The 20,588-nt window shown below is 52.5% G+C and overlaps 1 protein-coding gene and 1 long non-coding RNA gene across 3 annotated transcripts; one reads left to right on the top strand and one right to left on the bottom strand.

Moving 5' to 3' along the window:
• Positions 1 to 7,488: 7,488 nt before the first annotated feature.
• Positions 7,489 to 19,867, top strand: EPN2 (epsin 2). The gene is made up of 8 exons (XM_077316149.1): positions 7,489 to 8,083; positions 9,860 to 9,972; positions 11,195 to 11,287; positions 11,626 to 11,782; positions 13,441 to 13,617; positions 14,679 to 14,771; positions 15,821 to 16,042; positions 17,315 to 19,867. Exons 1-8 carry the CDS (start codon positions 7,489 to 7,491, stop codon positions 17,662 to 17,664), a joined length of 1,800 nt encoding a protein of 599 aa, XP_077172264.1. The 3' UTR covers positions 17,665 to 19,867.
• On the bottom strand, positions 8,077 to 10,585 carry LOC143827020 (uncharacterized). 2 transcript variants are annotated; one of them, XR_013227167.1, is made up of 3 exons: positions 10,382 to 10,585; positions 9,673 to 9,942; positions 8,077 to 8,585 (listed from the first exon to the last, which is right to left on the bottom strand). It is a non-coding gene; the product is annotated as an uncharacterized LOC143827020 (long non-coding RNA). The 2 variants fall into 2 exon arrangements; XR_013227168.1 differs by lacking the exon at positions 10,382 to 10,585 and adding an exon at positions 10,276 to 10,376.
• Positions 19,868 to 20,588: the final 721 nt, after the last annotated feature.

The raw sequence follows: 20,588 nt of genomic DNA, 5'->3' as shown, positions 1-20,588 counted from the left end.
AAGAAACAAAGCAGGTGGCTTGTTACGGGCTGACCCTTCTTAGCTGCTGAGCTGTGGCAGGATTGGGCTGTCCTGGGCAACCCAAGTGACGGCCGCTTGTCTGGAGCGGGATGCCGTGTGTGTGTCGGAAGGCGTGGATTGCAAATTGCTGCTTCAGCCCAAATGACGTTGATGAGACGACTCTTGTCTCTTCTGGTGATGTTGTGGTCATGTGGTCTTCCGGTCGGGTTTGAGGAAATCCCCAATTCTTCAAAGGTTACCAGGCATTTCTCAGTCAGGAGGCTACTAAGCAAAGACAGATTTCTTTGAAATGCTGTTGGTAAGCTACCTTTGTGGTCTTGTGGTGTGGGGTGCCCTCTAGGCCAGGGGTAGTCAACCTGTGGTCCTCCAGATGTTCATGGGCTACAATTCCCACGAATTGTATTCCATGAACATCTGGAGGACCACAGGTTGACTACCCCTGCTCTAGGCTATGCAGTTTTCTGCATTGTTTGGCCTAGGAAGCTCACTTCTCAATGCTTTGCTTCAGTTTTCCTTTGTCCTAGCCCTTCCTAATTGCTTATTACATGCCTCATCCTATTAATCTCCTTGGCTCATGCCGCGTAATCCACCTTGAATTTCAGTCTGACTGTTGCCGATCCACTGTGCTTTAATGGTGGCTTTGTTTCTCTGTCGTGAACCGCCATGAGCCGGTGGCCCGACAGTGCTGTCAGCAAGTCCCAGTCGTAACTAAAAAAAAAATAAAACCAATATAAAGTCGCAAGCTTTGGTTTAAACCTCACGTGGCTTCAAGGTAGCCTGCCTCAAAACATTTTTGCAAGGCGCAGGAAGGTGTGCACCCATGTTCTAAGCTGGGGTCCAAACGCCGGCAGGACAAGCAGAACTGTGGTGGGCCTTCTTCTCCCTTAATTTCTACTTTGGTGCCAAACCGAGATGGGCCCGGAGAATCCGATCGGCTTGGCTCCGATGTAGTCTGCTTTAACTGGCCTTTACAAAACCTAAAGTCCATTGATGTGTTTCCGCCCCTGGCCGAGAGTGAGAAATGAAATACCGGCCTTTGTGGAAGTGCGGCCAGAGCCGTGAAACTTCTGGCCGCTCGGAAGCAGTTAGTTCTTCCTTGAAACGCATCTTGTGGCTTCTTTTGCCTTCCAGTAATTGATCCCTGGCTGAGAAGACTGGTGACCGCTAGCGTCTTTGTGGAGAGCAGCATAATGGCACGCTGTTCTCTTGCATCCCAGACCAGTCAGTCCCCTGGAAACAACGGAGCCGCGCAAAGAACGGTGTGCTTTAGGGGAGCCATGAGTCTTGCGCTCTCTGTTCAGGTATTCCATATCCGAAAACGTTCTGTTCCTAGCCGCTTGGAAGTGAGGCATCTGTTCTGAAGGACTTGTCAGAAAAAGCAAACATTATGGTCAGGCTGTTAGCGAGCACATTGTGAACGCTAACCGAACGAACGTTGAATGTTTTTTTTTTTTAAATAGGCAGGTGGGAAGTGAGGAATGAAAAGGAAACGCTGGGGAAGATTTATCAAAACGTGCACCTCTTAGGATCGGAGGGCCCCTTTCAAGGGTTTTGAAAGTAATTGGTAATCGGTGCTTAGTAATAGTCGGGTGTTTATAGGTTTGAGTTCGTAGTTTTATAGGTTTATAGGAATGAGAAGCTTCCGGGGGTCAGAGCTTCTACCTCAAAGCCTTGCCAGTTTCTAGGGCAAATTCAAATGGGTCGCCTTGTTGGTCTGAAGTATCACAATAAAATCAGAGTCCTGGAGCACCTTTAAGACCTCAGACTTTCTTGCGAGGAGCCCTTGAAACATTCTTGAGGCTTTGAAAACCCCACAAGTGGTGTGATTGTGCCCGATAGGATCGGGAAGCAGAGCTGTATACAAGCGGAGAGTTCTCTCCAAGGGCATTTAAAGGGACTGAGAGCCCTTTAAATGCACTTTAACCCGGGGCTATTCAGCAATCCCGACAAGGATAGCCATTTCGGATAGCCAAATAAAAACTGGCTATCTATATCTGGCTGAAAATATAGCCATGAACTACGGATGAGGTATTTTCCAGAGTCCCCACCCTCCCCCCAACTCAGGTAGACCAAATGCACACTCCTACGGGGCAGCAGAACTGAGCTTCTGGCATGATCTAGCCACAGGTGACCCACAGTTGCTAAAGTGGGGCTGTTAGTCCGTTGCTACCCCTTGATTTTAAAACAGAAACCCTGATGTTTGCAGTTTTAAAGCTATCGTTCAATTTTTAGGTGCACATCCCTGCGGGTGGAGCTCTGTTTAAACTTCCCTCCCCTCTTCTTCATTTTGAAGTTAGGGTGTGTTCCCTTGTTCTTTGTTTTATGTCCCAGGGCTTAAAAAAACAAACAAAAAAAAACACCCGGTTCAATAATGCCTGAGTGCTGCTATACTTCAATTTTCCGAAGACAAATGGGGCCATCAGGGTAACGTTCCTTTTCATTCTAGCAAATGCAGGATAAATGATGGAGGAGAATAAAGCTAAGTAGTTTCGGGGGCCAAGGGTATAGTTGAATTTAAAAACAGTTTTTAAAAGGGTCGTTTTTCAGTGGAAGCGTCGTTCCTGGCGGTGGAAGGGCTTTCCCATTTAGTTTAAATAAATTTAGATTAATCCGTCTCGGCTTCGGCTGGCGGAGACGCAGCAGTCTGGCCTGCCTGTCGGAATAAGAGCCTTCATAAATTCAGTGCCGATAAAAATTGGAGATCTGAAACGCTGGAATGCGTCCTTCCGGAGGACGGCTTGTAGGTGTTGATGTTTCGAAGCGCAAAGGACAGGAAATGCCGCATGGAGAACAAGATTCTCTGCCCTCAATCCCCTTTAAGGTCAAGCAAATATCCGCCCACGGAAAGGCACCACGGAGCTGGAGCCGTTCTCAGAGAAACGGGGAGGGATGAAGGCCGAGTATGAGTCAGGGGGATGGGATGGGAAACCAAGACGCATCCCTCTATCTTCAGAAGTGAACTGGTGCCAGTGAACTGGTGCCGGAAGTGAACTGGGGAGTTGTGTGCATGGAGCAACGGGAGCAGAAGAACACGTGTCACTGGTGCGGAGGCCGAATGGCTCCTGGTTTGGCTTGAAATTATTCTTTGCACGCTCCTGAGTGTTGCAGATGGCTCTCGTGAGACCCGTTGAGGTTGTTTTAAATCTGTACGCCTGGGCGGAGTGCGTTTTCAGCCGATTCCAAGTCTGCTAATACAGGGACCGAGGTGTTGAAGTAGTTAGCCGAGAGCAGGCTGGTAGGGACTGATGGGAATTGTAGGCCACGGACATCTGGAGAGTCACAGTTGTGGTCGCCCCCACAGTGGAAGGGCCACAGCTCAGCGGCAGATCGTCTGCGTGGCATGCCAAGAGTCCTGGGTTCAAATCCCTGGCACCTCCCAGTTAAAAGGGTCCGGTTGTAGGTGTTGTGTAAGACCCCTGATGGAGACCCTGGAAGAGCAGCTGCTGGGATGAGTAGGGGAGTTTTCCCTTGGTTCTTCATGTGTCAGCAGGTGCCTCTGAGGAGTCTCTCATATTACACTTTTCATATACAAAAATTCACTGACTTCTTTATTTTAAAAATCAGGAAATTTGAGTGTTGGCCAGGGGACATTTTCGAAGTGCATTTCTGTCTCTGAGGTCCAAGTCATGGACAACGCAGTTCTGTTTACCCAACTGCTGTCAAGTCATTACCCTTTAAAAAAATTGCTTTACCCTGTTAGAGTTATGATCTTTTTCTTCCTTGGGAGGTGGTGGGTTTCAAGCTCCTTTGCAAGTTTTTAAGCAGAGGTTAGATAACCCTCTGACAGAAACGCTGATTCTGTGAACTCAGGCAGATGGTGAGTGAGGGGGGGGGGCAGAAGGGGCTGTGCTGGTGTTTGGCTCTTGTGACCCCTCCTTGCATGCCCAGGGAAATGCCGATCACCACTGCGGGGTCGGGAGGCAAATTTCCTCCAGGCCAGGCTGGCCAGGGATTCTGGGGGTTTTTGGGTGGAAGGATCACCTGGGCATGAAATTGGGGCCGCTGTGGGTGGGCAGGTAGTTGTGAGTTCCTGCATTCTGGGGGGGGGGGGGTTGGGCTAGATGACCCTGGAGGTCCCTTCGACCTCTACGTTATTTGTGGCTCTTGTGTGTATGCTACATCTGGTATTTTCTCTTTCCACACTTTTGTACGCTCGGGTTGTATAATGTGACGACATGGGCAGGGTAGCCAAGGCAGGAAAGCAACTCCACTCATTCACAATGTTCTTGGCTTCCGGCTTGTTGTTTGTAGCAAGCGAATCGAGTTGCGGGATGTATGTGTGTTTGTGTGTGTGTATTTTTGTTTGGAATTCCTTCTCGTTTACATGGAATGCTCTGGCTCCTCTGTGCTTGTGCATTCTCTGTTTATGTTTCATCAACTTTTAGCCCGCCCTTGTTGTAACTGTGCTCAACAATCACCACGTTTTTTTGATCCTGCGCTGCTTCTTTTAGTTGTGTCCGCTTCGATCATCTCTAACCACCACGTTCTTGGTCGGCCTGGTTTCCTTTCACCGCTGACCGGTCCTAGCGTAATTGCTCAGTGGTAGAGCCTCCACAACATGCAGAAGGTCCCAGGTTCAGTCCCTGGCCTCTCCAGTTGAAAGGACCATGCAGGAGGGGATGGGGAAGACCTCCGCCTGAGACCCTGGAGAGCTGTGGAGAGAGGCTGTAGCTCAGTGGGAGAGCCTCTGCTAGGTAGGCAGAAGGTCCCCGGTTCCATCCCCAGTTATCTCCAGCTGAAAGGACCAGGCAGTTCTGATGCGTCACTGCCAAAGAATGGCCTTTGTCTTCTTTCTTTGGATCTCAGGAGCTGTTCCCGCCATTTCAGGGCTAGGCTCATCCCTAACAGAAATTGCATTTTAATTTTCACATGGATGAAGTCGTAGGCAGTAAGGAGAGAGGAAGAACCAGCGGGAGATGGATCCACTCAAGAAAGGAAGCCACAGTTTTGCAAGGACTGAAGGAGGCAGTTAACAAGAGGATGTTTTGGAGGCCATGCATTTGCGGGGTCACCGTACGCTGTCATCCGGAAGTGATTTGACGGCTGCGTGCATCAATTAATTTGGCCACCTCCAAGAGAGGAATGTCTGGAATTTTCCTTCGCCCACACCCACCAAAGTCCTCCAACTTGGCTGGCGTTTTAACGGGAGAGGAGTTTGTGCTCCACTTGACCCCAGTCCGACCCAAGCTGTCCAGGAAAGGGTAAGGTCAGTGATGGTCAGTGATGCGGGGTGGGAAATTTCCCATTGTTTGCCTGCACTAGGAGAAGGGGAGGGCCCGCCAGGCGATGAATCGACTCAGTAGAAGAAGCTGCAGTTTTGCAAGGCTGTTAAGGACAGGATATTTTTGGAAGTCATGAATTCACAAGGCCCTTGTTGAGTCGGACGTTAACAGAGACGTTTTTCCCACGGAAAATTTTCCACATGGGTGAGCATAACTTTGGTTTATCTCTTCATCGTCTGGGCTGTCGTGCTGTTGCGTAGGAGGTGTGCTGATGGGCAGGCTGCAGTTTTGGCTCAACCTGGATAGCCCTGCGTGCCAAGACGAGGCTCTTCCACTGTGCCACAGCCCCTCTCGATGACCCTCCAGGGTCTCAAGGGTCTTCCCCCTTCCCTCCTGCCTGGTCCTTTCTCACTGGAGATGCCGGGGATTGAACCGGGGACCTTCTGCGTGCCAAGCCGAGGCTCTGCCACTGGAGTTCTCCCACCCACCTGTCTAGGCTGGTAAGAGTTATGTGCTGGGTATGGTATATAGCTCTCTTTCTTTTCGGCACCCCACCCACCACCTGCGTCATTGGATTGAGGTGCAGCAGGGAAGCATAATGAAAAAGCAAGAGCCCCCACCCCCCACCCCCGGTTCTTTCACAAAAGCCACTGCCAGACTCTCAGAAGCATTAATTGCAGATATGCAAATGCTGATCCAGTTGTAGAAATAATGGGGTGTGGGACATAAGACAAGATTGTGAACTTCCAGTCTGCAAGTGTGTTAACAGATTCCCCCCCTCCCGCCCCCGCCCCCGCCCCCTTTTAAGTTAGCTCCTGTGGGTGTTTTTTGTTCTGGTGTTTGTGACGAACAGCTGTTGCATGAAATTTAATTTTGTTTGCTGCTTGCCATTGCAGCTCTGCTCGCCCTGCAGGGACTGCATTTTTGCTGAACTTGCACGTTTAGTTCACGGTTCACGGGTGAACTGGTAATCCGCTAAGGTCCGGTTAAAAACGTTAATTTCTTTCGATTGCGACGCTGGTCTTTAAGTGAAGGTAATTTAACATGCTGCGTTCTTTCTGTTGCCTGGCGTGTGGCATCTCGGCAAAGGTTTATGATAGATCTGGATGGGACTGGGGTGGGGAGTCATATTTGCCTGGGGAGACAGTGGGTGGGTACGGTGTTGGTGCGTGGGTTGGCGCTGTCTTATACAGTTCCATTTTGGTAACAGCTGACTCCTCTGCGCTGGAGGTTTTCTCCACTTTTAGGAGCTCGTCCAGAAATTTAGGAATTTCAAATTTAGGAATTTAAACCTTCCAGGGTCCTGCGATTTTTACTTTAAACACCCCTTTTGTATTCAAATATTTATTTTTGTATTCATTTCATATTTTAATTGTGTATTTGCACTTTGGCCTGAATGACCCGTAAATGAAATTTTGACTCAATATTTGACTTGTATCTTGGAGTCAGGATCCAAAGGAACCGGTTAAGAAATGAATGGCAGCCTCACCAGTTAACAGTGCAAACTTATATAAAACAATGACCAGAACTTCACACACATTTCTGTTTAGGCTACACAACAAAACTTTCCAATGTGAAATGAGGACTAAACTTCGTATTTCCCAGGGAGAATTACCGAGAGGGGCCATTGCTGAAAACAATCGGTGCCACAAAGAAATTCCTCAGTGCCTTGGTCAACTGGCGACTGGGATTTGTGAGCGCTGCTTCTCTATATGGTTGCTTCTTAAATCCATAGGGTGCCTACTCTCCCAAGAGATTTTCCCCCATTCTGGTGTTAAGAATGTCGATTGTACCCATCCTGTTTGAGTTCTTTCCCATCTGGCTGCAACAGGTTGTTTCAAAACCGGTTTACCTTCACCTGTTCAGATATAGCTGAGTTTTGAAAACAGTCCAGAGGAGGAAACTCCATCCCAGCTTTATTTCTTGCGACGGATCCGATATAAGAAAATTTAGTGTTATGTTCTTGTGCTTTCGGTGACTTACAAAAACGCAGCAGAACCATTAGCAGCGTAACTAATTCCCCCCCCTCCCTATCCTACAGGTCAGGATTCCCAGGGTCTTCTGGATCTTACCCAAGAGAAGGAAATGACTGTAGCTGAATTCGCTGCAGGCTGGCCGAGCGCGCAGGGTCTTCCTATCCGAGGGACTTGCAAAGGCGGAAGAACAGCGACCGTCCCCTGAGGGCTTTTATTTGTGGCGGCTGTTTCTTCGCTGGGACCCTGCTTGGGAGTGGAAGGAGAGAACCATGGCCACTTCCTCCATCAGGCGGCAGATGAAAAACATTGTGAACAATTACTCCGAGGCGGAAATTAAAGTCCGCGAAGCCACCTCCAACGACCCCTGGGGCCCGTCGAGCTCCTTGATGACCGAAATCGCCGACCTGACGTACAACGTGGTGGCCTTCTCCGAGATCATGAGCATGATTTGGAAGCGGCTCAACGACCACGGGAAGAACTGGCGGCACGTCTACAAGGCCCTGACCCTGCTGGACTACCTGATCAAGACCGGCTCGGAGCGGGTGGCCCAGCAGTGCAAAGAGAACATCTTTGCCATCCAGACGCTGAAGGATTTCCAGTACGTTGACAGGGACGGGAAGGACCAGGGCATCAACGTGCGGGAGAAGTCCAAGCAGCTGGTCTCCCTGCTGAAGGACGACGACCGGCTCAAGGCGGACAGGGCCCAAGCCCTGAAAACCAAAGAGCGGATGGCCCAGGTGGCCACGGGCCTCGGCAACAACCAGATCACCTTTGGCAGGGGCTCCAGCCAGCCTAACCTGTCCACCAGCTACTCGGAGCAAGAGTACGGCAAATCCGGGGGCTCCCCGGCTTCTTACCACGGGTGTAAGTACGGTAGGGTGAGTGGGCGAGGTTTGCGGGGCGCTTTGTAGCCGTGGCTGTCCTGACATGAGGGCGGGGACCAGAGGGATGAACGATCTTTCGGAGGCGGGAGCGTGCAGGAGCACGCTGGGGCAATCTGGTTGAGAAACTTCACAGGATGGGCGTCAGCTTCTGTTTGTTATTATCGTGGTTCGCAATCAACAATACACAGTACGCATTGGATGCATAAAATAGGCAGTCTCCCCAGAAAACACACAATTAACGGTGTGGCGTGGTTAAGAGCAGCGGCTCATGGTCTTTGATTCTCTGCTTCTCCACAAGCATCCAGCTGGGTGGCCTGTTCTCACAGAACTGTTCTCTTGGGGCTCTCTCAGCCCTACCTATTTCTCAGGGAGTCTCTCCAGCGGCATCTTGCATAAGCATCTGAGTTAAGCGTCACGCGCCGGGCGACAACAGTGGTATTGTCTGGCCGTATTACGAAGGCAATCCCCTTTCCACTGGATCCCTGCAAACAAAGAATTGTGCTGAGGCCGTTGTTATAACTGAAGGATTTAAAGGGACCCGGAGGGGGGGAGGGGGGGATGTGACAACACGAGCTTTATTCAGGGACCTGAATCTCATGCCATATTGATGGGTAGGACACAGCAGAGGGTTAGATGCATTTTTATCCACCCAAATCCCTCCCCCCCCACACACACACAAACCTGAAGGAAAACATATTCACTTTAGGAGGGATCTTTTCTTTAAAAGACAGAACTATTGATCTAAATGAAGGGTGGGGGGACATTTAAAAGGAAACATGATGGAGTTGCACTGCTGAAAATGTGACTCAAGCCTGTGCGTTTACTTGGAAGAAAGTAAGTAACAACAAGTTCAATGTAGCGTCTATAGAATTGCACCCTTCTATATCCAGAACCTCTTTTCTCCAAAATTGGTGTTGATCATTGTAGAAGACAGTGAAGGGTTGCGTTTAGTTTCTGTGTCCAGCTCATGGTTGAAATGCAGAAGAGTTGTTGTTTATACACCCTGCTTTTCACTACCTGCAGCAGCCTCAAAGTGGCTTATAATCGCTTTCCTTTCCTTGCAAGGGACTCCCTGTGAGGTAGGTAGGGCTGAGAGAGCTCTTGGGAGAACTGCCCTATCAAGAGTGTGAGTGGCCCAAGGTCACCCAGCTGGCTGCATGTGGAGGAGCGGGGAATCGAACCCAGCTCGCCGGATTAGAAGCAGCTCGCCGGATTAGAAGCTGCGGCCCTGAACCACGACACCAATGCATCCTACAAGCTGTTTGTTTAGGGTTTAGGTAGCAAAGAAGAATTTAATCGGCCAGGCAGTTCCTCCTCAGGGCCAGCCACAGGGCAGAGAGGCCGAGGCCTTCCCCCGATAAGGACCTCAGGAGAGCCCTGCTGGGTCAGACCAGGGAGGGGTCTCTCCAGTCCAGCATCTGGTCTCACCCAGGGGCCAGTCCCAGTGTTGTTGGGAGCTTAAGATGGAGTTGAGGGGGACGACATAACCCACCTTGGGTCCCCTTTGAAATAAATAAATAAACATAATGCCACATTCTGAAGATGCTCGATCAGCTTCGGCTTCCTCACCTTCAGGAGCAGCGCGTGTTTGTTGCGTTACAGCAGGAAGCACCCACTTCTCAGTCCTGTCCCCCTTAACTTACAACAGGCTAGTTTGGGAGAAGACGGGGAGAGGTGGGCTTGCCGAAGCCGAGACTCAATGCGGTTCACGGCTGATCCTGTCTCTCTCTCTCTCTCTCTCTCTGTTCTCTTGCAGCCACCTCACCGCGAGTGTCTTCGGAGCTGGAGCAGGCGCGGCCGCAGACGAGTGGGGAGGAGGAGCTCCAGCTGCAGCTTGCCCTGGCCATGAGCAGAGAGTTTGCGGAGCAGGTTAGTTTCCTGGCAGGCCGCCCTTCACCCGTCGCGGCCTGCTTCAAGACACCCACACAGGGTGAGCGGAGGGGGGTGGGGGTGGGGGTGGAGGTTTCTGTTCTTATGAAGCTGTTCCGTGTTTATGTATCAGGCGTGTGTGAAAGGCCACCTCCCTGGCTCACGTTGCGGAAGGATTGCCCGATGTGGCAATAAGCAGTTTTCGGGTTATTAAAGGAGAACTGCGGCCGTGTAGCCAAGCCGCTCGCCCCCCCCCCCCGTCCCTGCTTTTGGGTGCTTGTGCGTGAGAGAGAGAAAACCCACCCTGGGGGGAAATAATGGAATCGCTTGTCCAAGAAGTGGCTCAGCTTTCAGGGCAGGACAGTGGGCTTACTGTGCCCGTTCTTCAGTCTAGGCCATCAAACGTTACCTCTGGGAGGGAGGAGGATTCCGTGTCCTTTGTGACAGAGGAAAAGAACTCCCTGAGCCGAAAATTCTGGTGTTGGAACGGGAGAGGTCGGCGTGCAAATGCGGTCTTGGGCAAAGCTCTGAAGCCGTGAAACTGGGCGTGGGGGGAAGTGTTTCGACTCCCTTGTGTGCATGTGCCTTGCCCCAGGGCCGAGGCCTTGTTTTATGTCAGGCAGGGCTTGCTTGGTGCTGGCACCCGTACATCATAATGCCCCTTGGAGACGAGGCCCTCTGCTGATTTCATGGCCAAGCAAACACGGCTCAGAAGGCATTTCCTGTACAGCAGAGGTTCTCAACCTTCCTAAGGCCGCGACCCTTTAATCCAGTTCCTCCTGTTGTGGGGACCCCCGGCCATAAGATGATGCAAGGGTTCTTTCACAGAAATTGAACCAAAACTGACCCATGGCGTGAAGATCCATTGGTCATGATTGTCTATAAATTGCTTCATGTCACGCTGCGATGGCTTCTCCGTTAAGTTTAATGTTTTTAAAACAAAGCGCGCGTGGATTACTTACACCCTGTAATTATTCTGCGGTTCTGTGGGCGATTTGGGCTCGGGTCCAGTCGCCTCGCCAAGGTTCTGCTTTTGTTTCTGGACCTAGACGCCAGGGGATGAGTTTGAGACTTTGCAAGTGTTTTGGGAAGCCCGGGTCTCCTTTGAACGCGTCCTGTTTTCCCTTCCACGCCCGGTCCCGTCAGCGTTTATGCAAGTAATTGGCCATTTAGTCCCAAGGGGGGGGTACCTGGCGGTAACGGTTGCCTGACGTTTTGCCAGGAGGAACGCCTCCGACGTGGCGACGACCTGAGGCTGCAGATGGCGCTGGAAGAGAGCCGCAGGGACACGGCGAAAATCCCCAAAAAGAAAGAGGTAGGCCCCGATCGAGGCTGAGTGCGGGGAGAAAGCCAGCGCCTCTTAGGGATTTTTGCCGAGAAAACAAGCATTCTGTAGAGATGTGCCTCAGAGTGATGTATTTATTTTGTTTTCTTAAAATTTGTAGACCTCCCTTTCCGCACGAACGTCCTCAGAACGATTTCAATGCTGGGATATATCTCTGTTTTGTGTGTGTGTGTGTGAGAGAGAGGCATTAGAATATCTTCTGTGTTGGGACGAATGCCGATAGGAGGAGACTAAGGGCACGTGAAAGAGTGGCATATTCCATGTTTGTGTAAAGCTTTCATAACCCCCCAACGCCCTGTCTCTTGCAGCACACGGCTCTTTTGGATCTGATGGATGCCCTGCCCTCTTCGGCCCCAGCTGTCCGGAAAGCGGAGCCCTGGGGGCTTCCCGCAGCCAGGAACCCAACCGACCCCTGGGGGGCCTCTGCAGCAGGCAGCACGCCCCCCGACCCGTGGCAATCCTTTGGTAAGTGCATGGAGCTCTGCAGAGAAGGCCCCCCTCGCCTTCCCCGGTGCAGGAGGGTCTGGGACTCAGAGATAGAGCCTCCCTGATTGTCTTTGTTCCATGGGGAGGGGGTTGTCGGTTACTATTTTGAGTTGGGGAGGGCCGGGCACTCACTGAGAGCCCCTCAGCTTGGCACATAGACAGTTCGGTCCTTGGCATCGCCAGCTCGAGAGGACGGGAAGCAGCGGTGCTGCGGCAGGCCTCAGTCTGAGACGCTGGAAATCCGCTGCCAGTCTGAGCAGACAGCGGACTGTGTCGAGGCTTCCTTTGGGGGAAGTGGCAGGGCATCTGCTTCACATGAAGAAGGTCCCAGGCCAGATTCATATCATCTCCAGTAACAAGGAGACCCTGAAGAGCAGCTGAAGAGGCAATCCTGACGCCCACGAACCAGGGGATCAGTGTCAGCGGTGTCCTGAGTCCGACAATCGAGCACAATTAGAACTCGGGTGCACGTTTTCTCTCCGGGGATCGTGGCAGAGGCCGAGGGAGCCCTGGCACTCAGGCCGTGACGCTCTCCGTGAAGTTCTGCCTTGCGTGGCAAGACTCAATGTGTGCCTCTGTGTGCCGGGGGAGAGAAGCCAGAGTGTCACGTCGCACGCTCAGCTGCAGCTGCGCCGTTTTCGCCTCCTTTTCAGCATTCATCGGCGCCGGAGATAACCGGCCCCTTGTTCTAAGCTGCCAGGCGCTTTGGGGGCCCGAGAAGCGTTCCGAAGGAGCCAGATTTATGTATCTGAAAGCCGGCTTTAAAAAGAAAAGGCAGCGAGAAAGAAGAAGTGACTCAGAGCGGAACAGAGATTTGAATGTCTTCCTCCGCCGGGCCGTGGCATTTCAGTCCAAATGGGAATCAGGGGCCTCTCAGAGGAAGGTCTCGCCCCTCGCGCTTCCCCTCTCCCGCCTCCCCCGTTTTCTTTGTTATCTGTTTCATGAATGGAGCGACTGTTCCGGAAACTTCCCTTTGCTACAGACCTTGCTGATTAGCATGATTCTGCATGGGCATCATTACTGCAAATGCAGCGGGAGGAGGAAATGGAGCCCCTTTCTCATCAAAGCACTCTGGTGTTTCCTGTCTTTGGGGAACAGCACACACACACGCCCACAACAGACACACATACACACTCACACACACACACGCCCATCTGCCACCTGTGCCGTCCAGACATCCTGAGAGCGTCTCTCCTGCCGGCATTCCTTCTGTGAACTGGAAACCGAGGCCCAGCCTCCTTACCGCGAGCTTGTGGGGCTGAAAGAGTGTCCTGCCCTCATTTAGATCCCAGGCCCTGCTTGTTGGGGGCAGCCCCAGCATGGTCGGCGGTGACCTTTTCAGATGAAAAGCTCAACTGGGTCAACGGCCGCGGGCCCTCCGAACTGAATGGCGCTCGCTGTGGCTGACACCATGAAGTACATAAGTCAGTCTACATAAAAACGTCTCCCCCCCCCCCCCTGACAAGTCAAGCAGTAAGGTAATAAGCTGTGATGTAGCGAAGCCGGTATTGTCACCAGCGCATGATCCCCTTTGGAATGTGTGCGGGGGTGTTTGAACTGTGCAGAGCGGATCCCTTGTGATCGAGTTTCCTTCTGACGTCCGTCCGTTGTGTCTCTCTGCTTTCCTCTGCCTGCAGGTGCCAAGCCAGCTGCCTCTGTGGACCCCTGGGGGTCCCCCGCAGCGTTGCCTCCCCCCCAGCCCCTCTCAAAGAATGCGGACCCCTGGGCCTCCTCACAGCCGACTTCCCTGGCGGCCAAAGCTACCGCTGACCCCTGGGGACCCGCCTCTGCGAGCAAGTCCTTTCCCACTGCCGGTGAGCCGTGTTATTTGGGAGCTGTAAATAGTAGGCGTGGGCTTGACCGTAGGCCGGATGAAAATGCCCTGACGGTCTTCCGCCCTTTTCAGTGGGTGGGGACGCTCGGATTGCACGAGGCTTAGAGGGGCATGTTAAGCCACGGTTTCTCTCCCCTGTCCTAAGTTAAGCCTCCGTGTTCTCTTTGGGGTTCCAACGACCTTGTTTCAGGGGTGGCCCAAGCATCTAGTTTTAAATTAAGTTTGAACTCCTTCATCGGCAAGCTGTGTTTCTCCCCCAACAGGGCTTAAATGGCCCTCCTTCATTTTATCCTTGCAACAACCCTGCAAGGCGGGCGAGGTGGTCAAGATGCGAGTGGCCAAAGGCTTCCACGGCACGCCCATCCGTCCGTCCGTCTGTCCATTAATCCATCCATCCATCCTCATAAAAAACCCCAAATCATATAGAACCTGTTAAAACCCACCCTTGATGGTGCCATAACCCCACAGTCTCCATTCATCAACTACAAGAATAGCCTCCAGGAGAGCACACCTTGGTGGCTGCTGACCTGACTAGCACAGGGAGGGTCCCATGCCCCTGACTCTCAGCTCTCCCAGGAGCTCATTCCACCAGGCCAGGGCGAGCACCGAAAAGGTCCCCTGGATCCTAACCTGCCTTTCCTCTGAGAAAATTCCCCAGGTTGCCTCTGTGCTCGGCTGTAAATCTCTCCAATAGGAAACAGCTCGGATTCGGATAGGCCGCTGACCCTAGTTGACAGCAGTTCCCACCCCAAAGATCTTAATAGTCATAGGACACCTGCCCCTCTTCCTACGGTTAGCCTCCTCTGCTCCGCAAGGTGTCCCATGGAGAAAGAGCTGGGGAATAAGCGGAGTCAAAAGGTTTTAGAAATGAAGACTTCCAGTCTTTATGTGTCCTGCTTCTCTTAGAGAATTCCCTTCTGGGCGTGTTTTAACGTGGGGAGGGGGCGAGGGAGAAGGCGGCTCCCTCTTAGGGGTGTGGGTCTGGCCCTGAACGCATCGGGCTGCTGACGGCATAACCGCCTTCTCGCCGCCCCCCCACAGGAAGCAAATCCTTTGACCTCTTCAGCAGTTTGAACGGTTCGGCGAAAGACGACTTTTCCGACTTTGACAGCCTTCGGACCTCCGCGAAGCAAGGTAGTTTTTTTCCCTTAGGAACTCTGATTTCAACCTAGATTTGGGATCTCTTGCAACCAGATTTTCGGGGCATAAGCTTCTGAAATCTCTCACAAAGGGAGCTTTGACCCTTGAAAGCTTATGCTCTGAATATATCACTCACCTTTCTGGTGAGCGAGATATTCAACTTAGCTACCCTCTGAAACTGATTTCAACTTGTGTATTTATAACCATTTATTTGACCAAAACACTGTTCAATCGGGCTGAGGGCCAGACAGATTTCCTTCCTCCCTCCCTCCCTCCCTCCCTCCCTCCCTCCCTCCCTCCCTCCCTCCCTTCCTTCCTTCCTTCCTTCCTCTCTTTCTCTCTCTTTCCTTCTCTTTCTTTCTCTCTTTGTCTCTCTTCTCTTTCTCTCTCTCTTTCTTGCTATCTCCCTCTTTCTTTCTCGCTTTCTGTCTCCCGTTCTCCTTCTCTCTCCACCTCTTGCTTTCTCTCTGTCTCCCTCTTTAAAGGGGGCAGCGCCTCTGATTGTGAGGTGTGAAGGTGCAGTGGTGTAATGGCAACAGATTAGGGAGTGCGTTCAAAAAATATATCTGATGCTTCTGAATGTCTTCTCCATAGAGACAATTAATCCGTGTCTGTACCCAACAGCATGCTAAAGAAGGATATACCAAGGTCAGTTTGTAGAAACTTTATTTTCTCTTAACCCTGTGATCACAATCCGAGAGTCCTAAAAATTCTGCAAAATAGGCAGGGCTTGTGTCTAAATTGGAGAAAAACGGCTGGGCCTGCTTTTGAAGCAATCCCGTTCCACTATTTCGAGGAAAAGAAAAATGCAATGGACGGATCCGAGGCTCTTGTGCGCTCTAATTCTCCTGATTCCTCCGTTTGATTTTCACCTCCCTCCTAAGCACATGTGCTCCGAAGCAAGCTTTCTGGATTCCGAGTACATCGGCTTAGGATCCGCAGCCTTAAATTTGCCAGTAAGACACGAGGAGAGACGAGCGATTTATTCTGAGGCGAACCTGAACGGCTCCTGGTCCTCCTTGGACTCTCCCTCTTTCTTCCAGCCGATTCGGCGGCCGGCTTGTCGGCCCAGAACAGCGGCACGACGAGCCCCGACCTCTTCGAGTCGCAGCCTTCAAACCCTGTGCCCGGGAGACAAAGCGCCGCGCGGAAAACCCCGGAATCTTTCCTGGGCCCCAACGCCGCCTTGGTCAACCTGGATTCGTTGATATCGAAGCCGCCACCACCGCAGCCTGCCCCTTCGCTGAATCCGTTCCTGGCTCCAGGTAGATCTTAGCCAAGGGGGGGCTGCTGGGGTCAGGGTGGGGTAGGGTGGGGGGGAGACCAGGGCGGAAGAACAGTGGGGCTTTTTAAGAAGGCGGCCGTCAAGGAATACGCTGCACCAAGATCTTGGTTCCACCCATAGAATCCTAGAGTTGGAAGGGGCCTCCTGGGTCATCTGGTCCAACCTATTGCATTATGCAGGACACTCCCAACCCTCTCGCTCCTCCACTGACCCCTGCCACCCCCTGAAGTGTCTCCCCCAGGCCGAAGCAGGGGGAAGGTGGGGACTGAACCTGGGACTTCCTGGTGATACACAACAGGCTGTATCATTAATGGGGGCCCCTTTCCCCTCACCCCCCCCCTTTCTGACATTAGGCAAGCCCGTTTTGATGAAGTGCCTTGTCGAATTCACTGGGAAACGCTCTCCTCCCCCTGCTGCCAGTAGCCACGGAACAGTTTCTTTTTCCCACAGGGGTCACCAAAGCCCCCCCAGTCAACCCAGCAGTGTGTTTATATTATAAGGAATTTGTCTTTCTGGCTGTGGGCCAAAACATCGTATCCTGGGAAAGTTCTTCTCCGCTCTTCCCTTTTGCTGGCGTATCTGGAAAGAGCTTAGGAAAACCTATATTAAGTCAGCAAAGCTGTTTAATGTATATCAGGACCCAAAGGGCTGTGCCAGGGGTGCTGTTTCTCCGACGGCCAGCCCTCCGTCGAAATCATCTGGAAAGTCCACTGCATAGCTCTTCTTCATGGAGCTCCTAGTAGTGAGCTGTGCTGTTGAGGTTCCGAGACAGGAAGGCAGAAACGTTACAGCCTGTTTTTGTTTAAAAACAAACAAAAACACAGCCCTTCCAAATGCCCCTTTGTTCCACCAGCTGCAGGAATGCTGCTTTTTCTTTTCTGCTTCCCTCCCCCTGTGTTTTGGGAGAACCTTTAGTTGAGGTTTTGGTTCCGGTGTGTTTCTTGTGGGCGAGGCGTTGCTTCTGGTGTGTTCCCTGGGGGGGGGGGTGTGAGGTGTTGCTTCCGGTGTGTTTCCCATAGTTCTACGGCCTCTGCCCAGAGAACAGAAAGGGGACGCTGCAAGAGATTTCCCCCCTCCCCACACACACATATACAGTCTTGTGTGATTTGGGCAGTTCGGGCAGGCATAGTTTTGGGGGGGGCGTCTGAGAATGCGACTGTGTCGTGAGATGCAGCACAGGCTTTCCTTTCCTTCCAGTGGGGAATACTGACCAGTTGGCCCCTCTCTCTTGTGTCCCCTTCTCCACCCCCAGGGGCTGCCGCCACGTCTGCCGCTCCCGCGCCAATCAACCCTTTCCAAGTCAACCAGCCGCAGCCGCTGACCCTCAATCAGATGCGGTCGAGCCCCGTCACGGGCACCACCAGTCCGTCCTTCCACGCCGGGCCAGCCGTGGGCGCGGAGCCCGTCCCTCTCCCCGCCGTGGCGCCCGTGGCCGTGGGGATGGCGCCCGTGCCCGCCATGGGCGTGATGGTGTCCCTCGCCAGGATGGGCCAGGGGATGGGCGTGGGCGTCGTGGGGCCTCTGCCGGCTCCTCTTCACAGCGCCGGGATCCCCTCCTCCGCCTCACAGCCCGCAAACACGACTAACCCTTTCCTCCTATAAAAGAGCCAGCCCCCGGAACTGGACTCTGCTTGCGAGGCGGGTGGAACTGAGCCGGGAACGCCCTGGGCTCGTTTGGACGGAGAAAGAGCACAAGAGAGACTCTGCCGGCAACGGGGGTAGATGTGCAGTTGACAGTGACGTTCTTGGAAGAGTTCTCCCCCCCCCCCCACCCCCATTTAATCTCAAGTTTTCTCTGCAGACGGTGGTACTTAGCTTCTGGCTTGGGGGAAGGATTTGCGTGGAATTCCTGGAACCCGTGTCACCAAAGTTTTCGATTTCTTCCCCTCTTCTCCTCCCCCGGCCCCCCGATCATTTCAGTGTCATAGGAAGAATTCTTGCCGATTTAAACTCCTCCTGCCCGTTTGTTTGCCGTATTTCGTGGGCAGAATACGGGAGCAGGCTGCAGCCCAGGTGGGCAAGGCACCCTGCGTTCGCCAAGACGACACCCGAGACGGCACTGCCACGGAAGTCGGTCACCCGTAGTCCTTATGAAACCGGAGCGACAAGGAGGGTTTGCAGTGGCCAGAAGTGGGTTTTATAGACCCCCCCCCTCCCCAAAACACACACACACCCTGCACACTTTAAAAGAAGAAGAACAGCAACAAAACCGGTTGTGCCAAACTCTGCCCTCTCCGCTGGGACTTGGGTGGGAGGGTCGGGGTTGATTAAGAAGTCAAATTTGTCGGGAGTGGGGTGAGGGGAGGGGCAGAAGCACAGCCCTCCTTCCGTTGCGACCTCCTTGAAGTGTGCATTTTCCACATGCGGTGTTGGAGTCTGCGTGCTGCTTTCTTCTTCCGGGGGACTCTTAAAAGGACTTTCTGTCCGAGCGGCCGGCAGGAGTGGTTCTCCGCTTCGTGCTCATCTGGAAATTGACTTTGTTCGGACATTATCGTGCGCGCGAGAGAGTGTGGTTGTACCCTCACCCGCTGTGTTGTTTTTAATTTGCGAGAAGAGGGGAACGATGGGGCAGCAATGAATTCCGTTTCAACCAGGGCAAGGTTGAGGATATAGTTTCAGGATGAACTTTGCCCTTATTATGCAGTTAATCCTTGTCTACTTTGCACTTTTTGGTTTGGGGAGGGGGGGGGGGGGCCGGGGAAGGGATTTTAGTACCGTTTCATGATTGGCCCTGAAGTTCCTCTTCTCGCTAATTTTTAGAATGTTCTTATTTAACAAGTCTGTAGCGTCGCTGGGACTTTTTTATCCGGCCTGGCTGGAAGGAATCCACACTCAGTTCTTTTATGAATCGACGCCCTCATGCATACACGGCAGCTGCTAGAAAACCCAAGTTTATCGTTCCCGGCCCGCAGACGAGATTCTCCCGTTTTGTTGTCTGTTGTTTAATCCAATCGGCTGTCGCATTTCCAGGAGCGCCTCTGGCAGTGAGGCTTCCATTCCAGAGAAGGGAGAGAAAGAGATATCTCTCTCTCTCTCTCATTTCTGTAAAGAGAATTTTAAAAGGGAAATTATGTCCGAGCGGTTTTGCTTCGGGACGGGAACTGACAGGCTGGCTCGGCGAAACCCCGAAGCAGAACCTGAGCACAGCGTTTAAAAAGGAAGGAAAAAACACAACACTACAGTTGCCTTTTTAAAAACCCTTTCCCCCTTCCCAGTCTACGATTCAACTCCCTCCCCGATCCAAACACGAGGAATTTTAAAGCCTTTTGTAGCCGGAAGATCACAAAAGGAACCACTTTGCTCTTCTGATACCTTCGGGAAGACGTTGACCGCCAAGCCGACACTGTTTTATGGATGTTGTTACTTCTAATCGACTAAAATCTTCTAACTAAAGGCGCTCTCTGTGCTAACCAGAGACTCTGTTTAGAGTTTCATTGCAGCTGACCTAAAAGAGAGAGAGAGAGAGAGAGAGAGAGAGAGGAGTTCTCCGGCATAGCCTTGGCGATAAGCTCGATTTGAGGTTACCGATTTTCAGAAACCTGCTTTGAAACTGGCCTTGTGTTGTCACGCCCCCCCCCCTCCCCGATCCAGATCCCATCTTTTGGATGAGGGACGAAAGCAGCGCCTCCCCCCCAGCCCCCAAAAGGGCATCTTGGATTTCTTTTGCAGCTTCTGTATTTATTTTTCCGTTTGTGCGGCCGCCCTTCCCCGGGGGCTCTGGGCGGACCACAGCAATCACAAAGCTATAAAATCAACTTATAAACCCTAAATATGGTTAATTGACAATTAAAATCTAAGAATTTCAGCTGGCTCGCCTCCTCTCTCGGTGGGGGGGGGGGGGAGGGAAGGGGGAGACGCAAGGATTGGGCAAAGGTTTTGGGCACTTAAGGTCAGGAGGCCAGAATTTTGATGGTGTTTGTAGGCCTCAGCCGTAGGGCTGGCGCGGAGGGATTGGTTAAGAGTGGCAGGCCGTAGCCTGGAGAACTGGGTTTGATTCCCCATTTCTCCTCCCACGTGCTGCCCCCGTGTGGTTCATGTTCCAGATGCACGGCTGAGGTTCTCGGTGAGGAAGAATCTCGTAGTTCAGGGTGCTCGTGGCCACGGCAGCTGCAGCCACACCTTCCAGCGTTGGGCCCATGTCGTTCCAGAACGTGGCTTTGTCGTTGTGCGGCAGAGCTAGAGTCAACCCAACAGCACCCGTTTGCAGCTGGCCCGCCGCCCAACGTGAATTTGGAGGGTACCAGCTGTCTAGGGTCAGAGTCCCCATCATCCTTGAAAGCTTATCCCCCTCCCCACCCCGCCCCCCAAATCTTGTGGGTTGCTAAGGTGCTAGCGGACTCTGGCCTAGCTGCTGGCTCCACGTTTCTTGTGTGTGCAAGTCCAGCACTTCAGTTACTGCACAGAAAGCTGGAGCGGATTTAACTTGGGTATCATGGTTAAGAGCAGCGGGGGGACTCGGTTGGACTCCCCGCTCCTCCACGTGCAGCCAGCTGGGAGGCTTTCGGTTAGTCACAGTTCTCTCGGAG

This window comes from Paroedura picta, chromosome 17 (genome assembly GCF_049243985.1).
Source record: "Paroedura picta isolate Pp20150507F chromosome 17, Ppicta_v3.0, whole genome shotgun sequence".
NCBI lineage: Eukaryota > Metazoa > Chordata > Lepidosauria > Squamata > Gekkonidae > Paroedura > Paroedura picta.
Note: the sequence above shows the minus strand (reverse complement) of the source record. Positions and strands in the feature narration are given on the sequence as shown.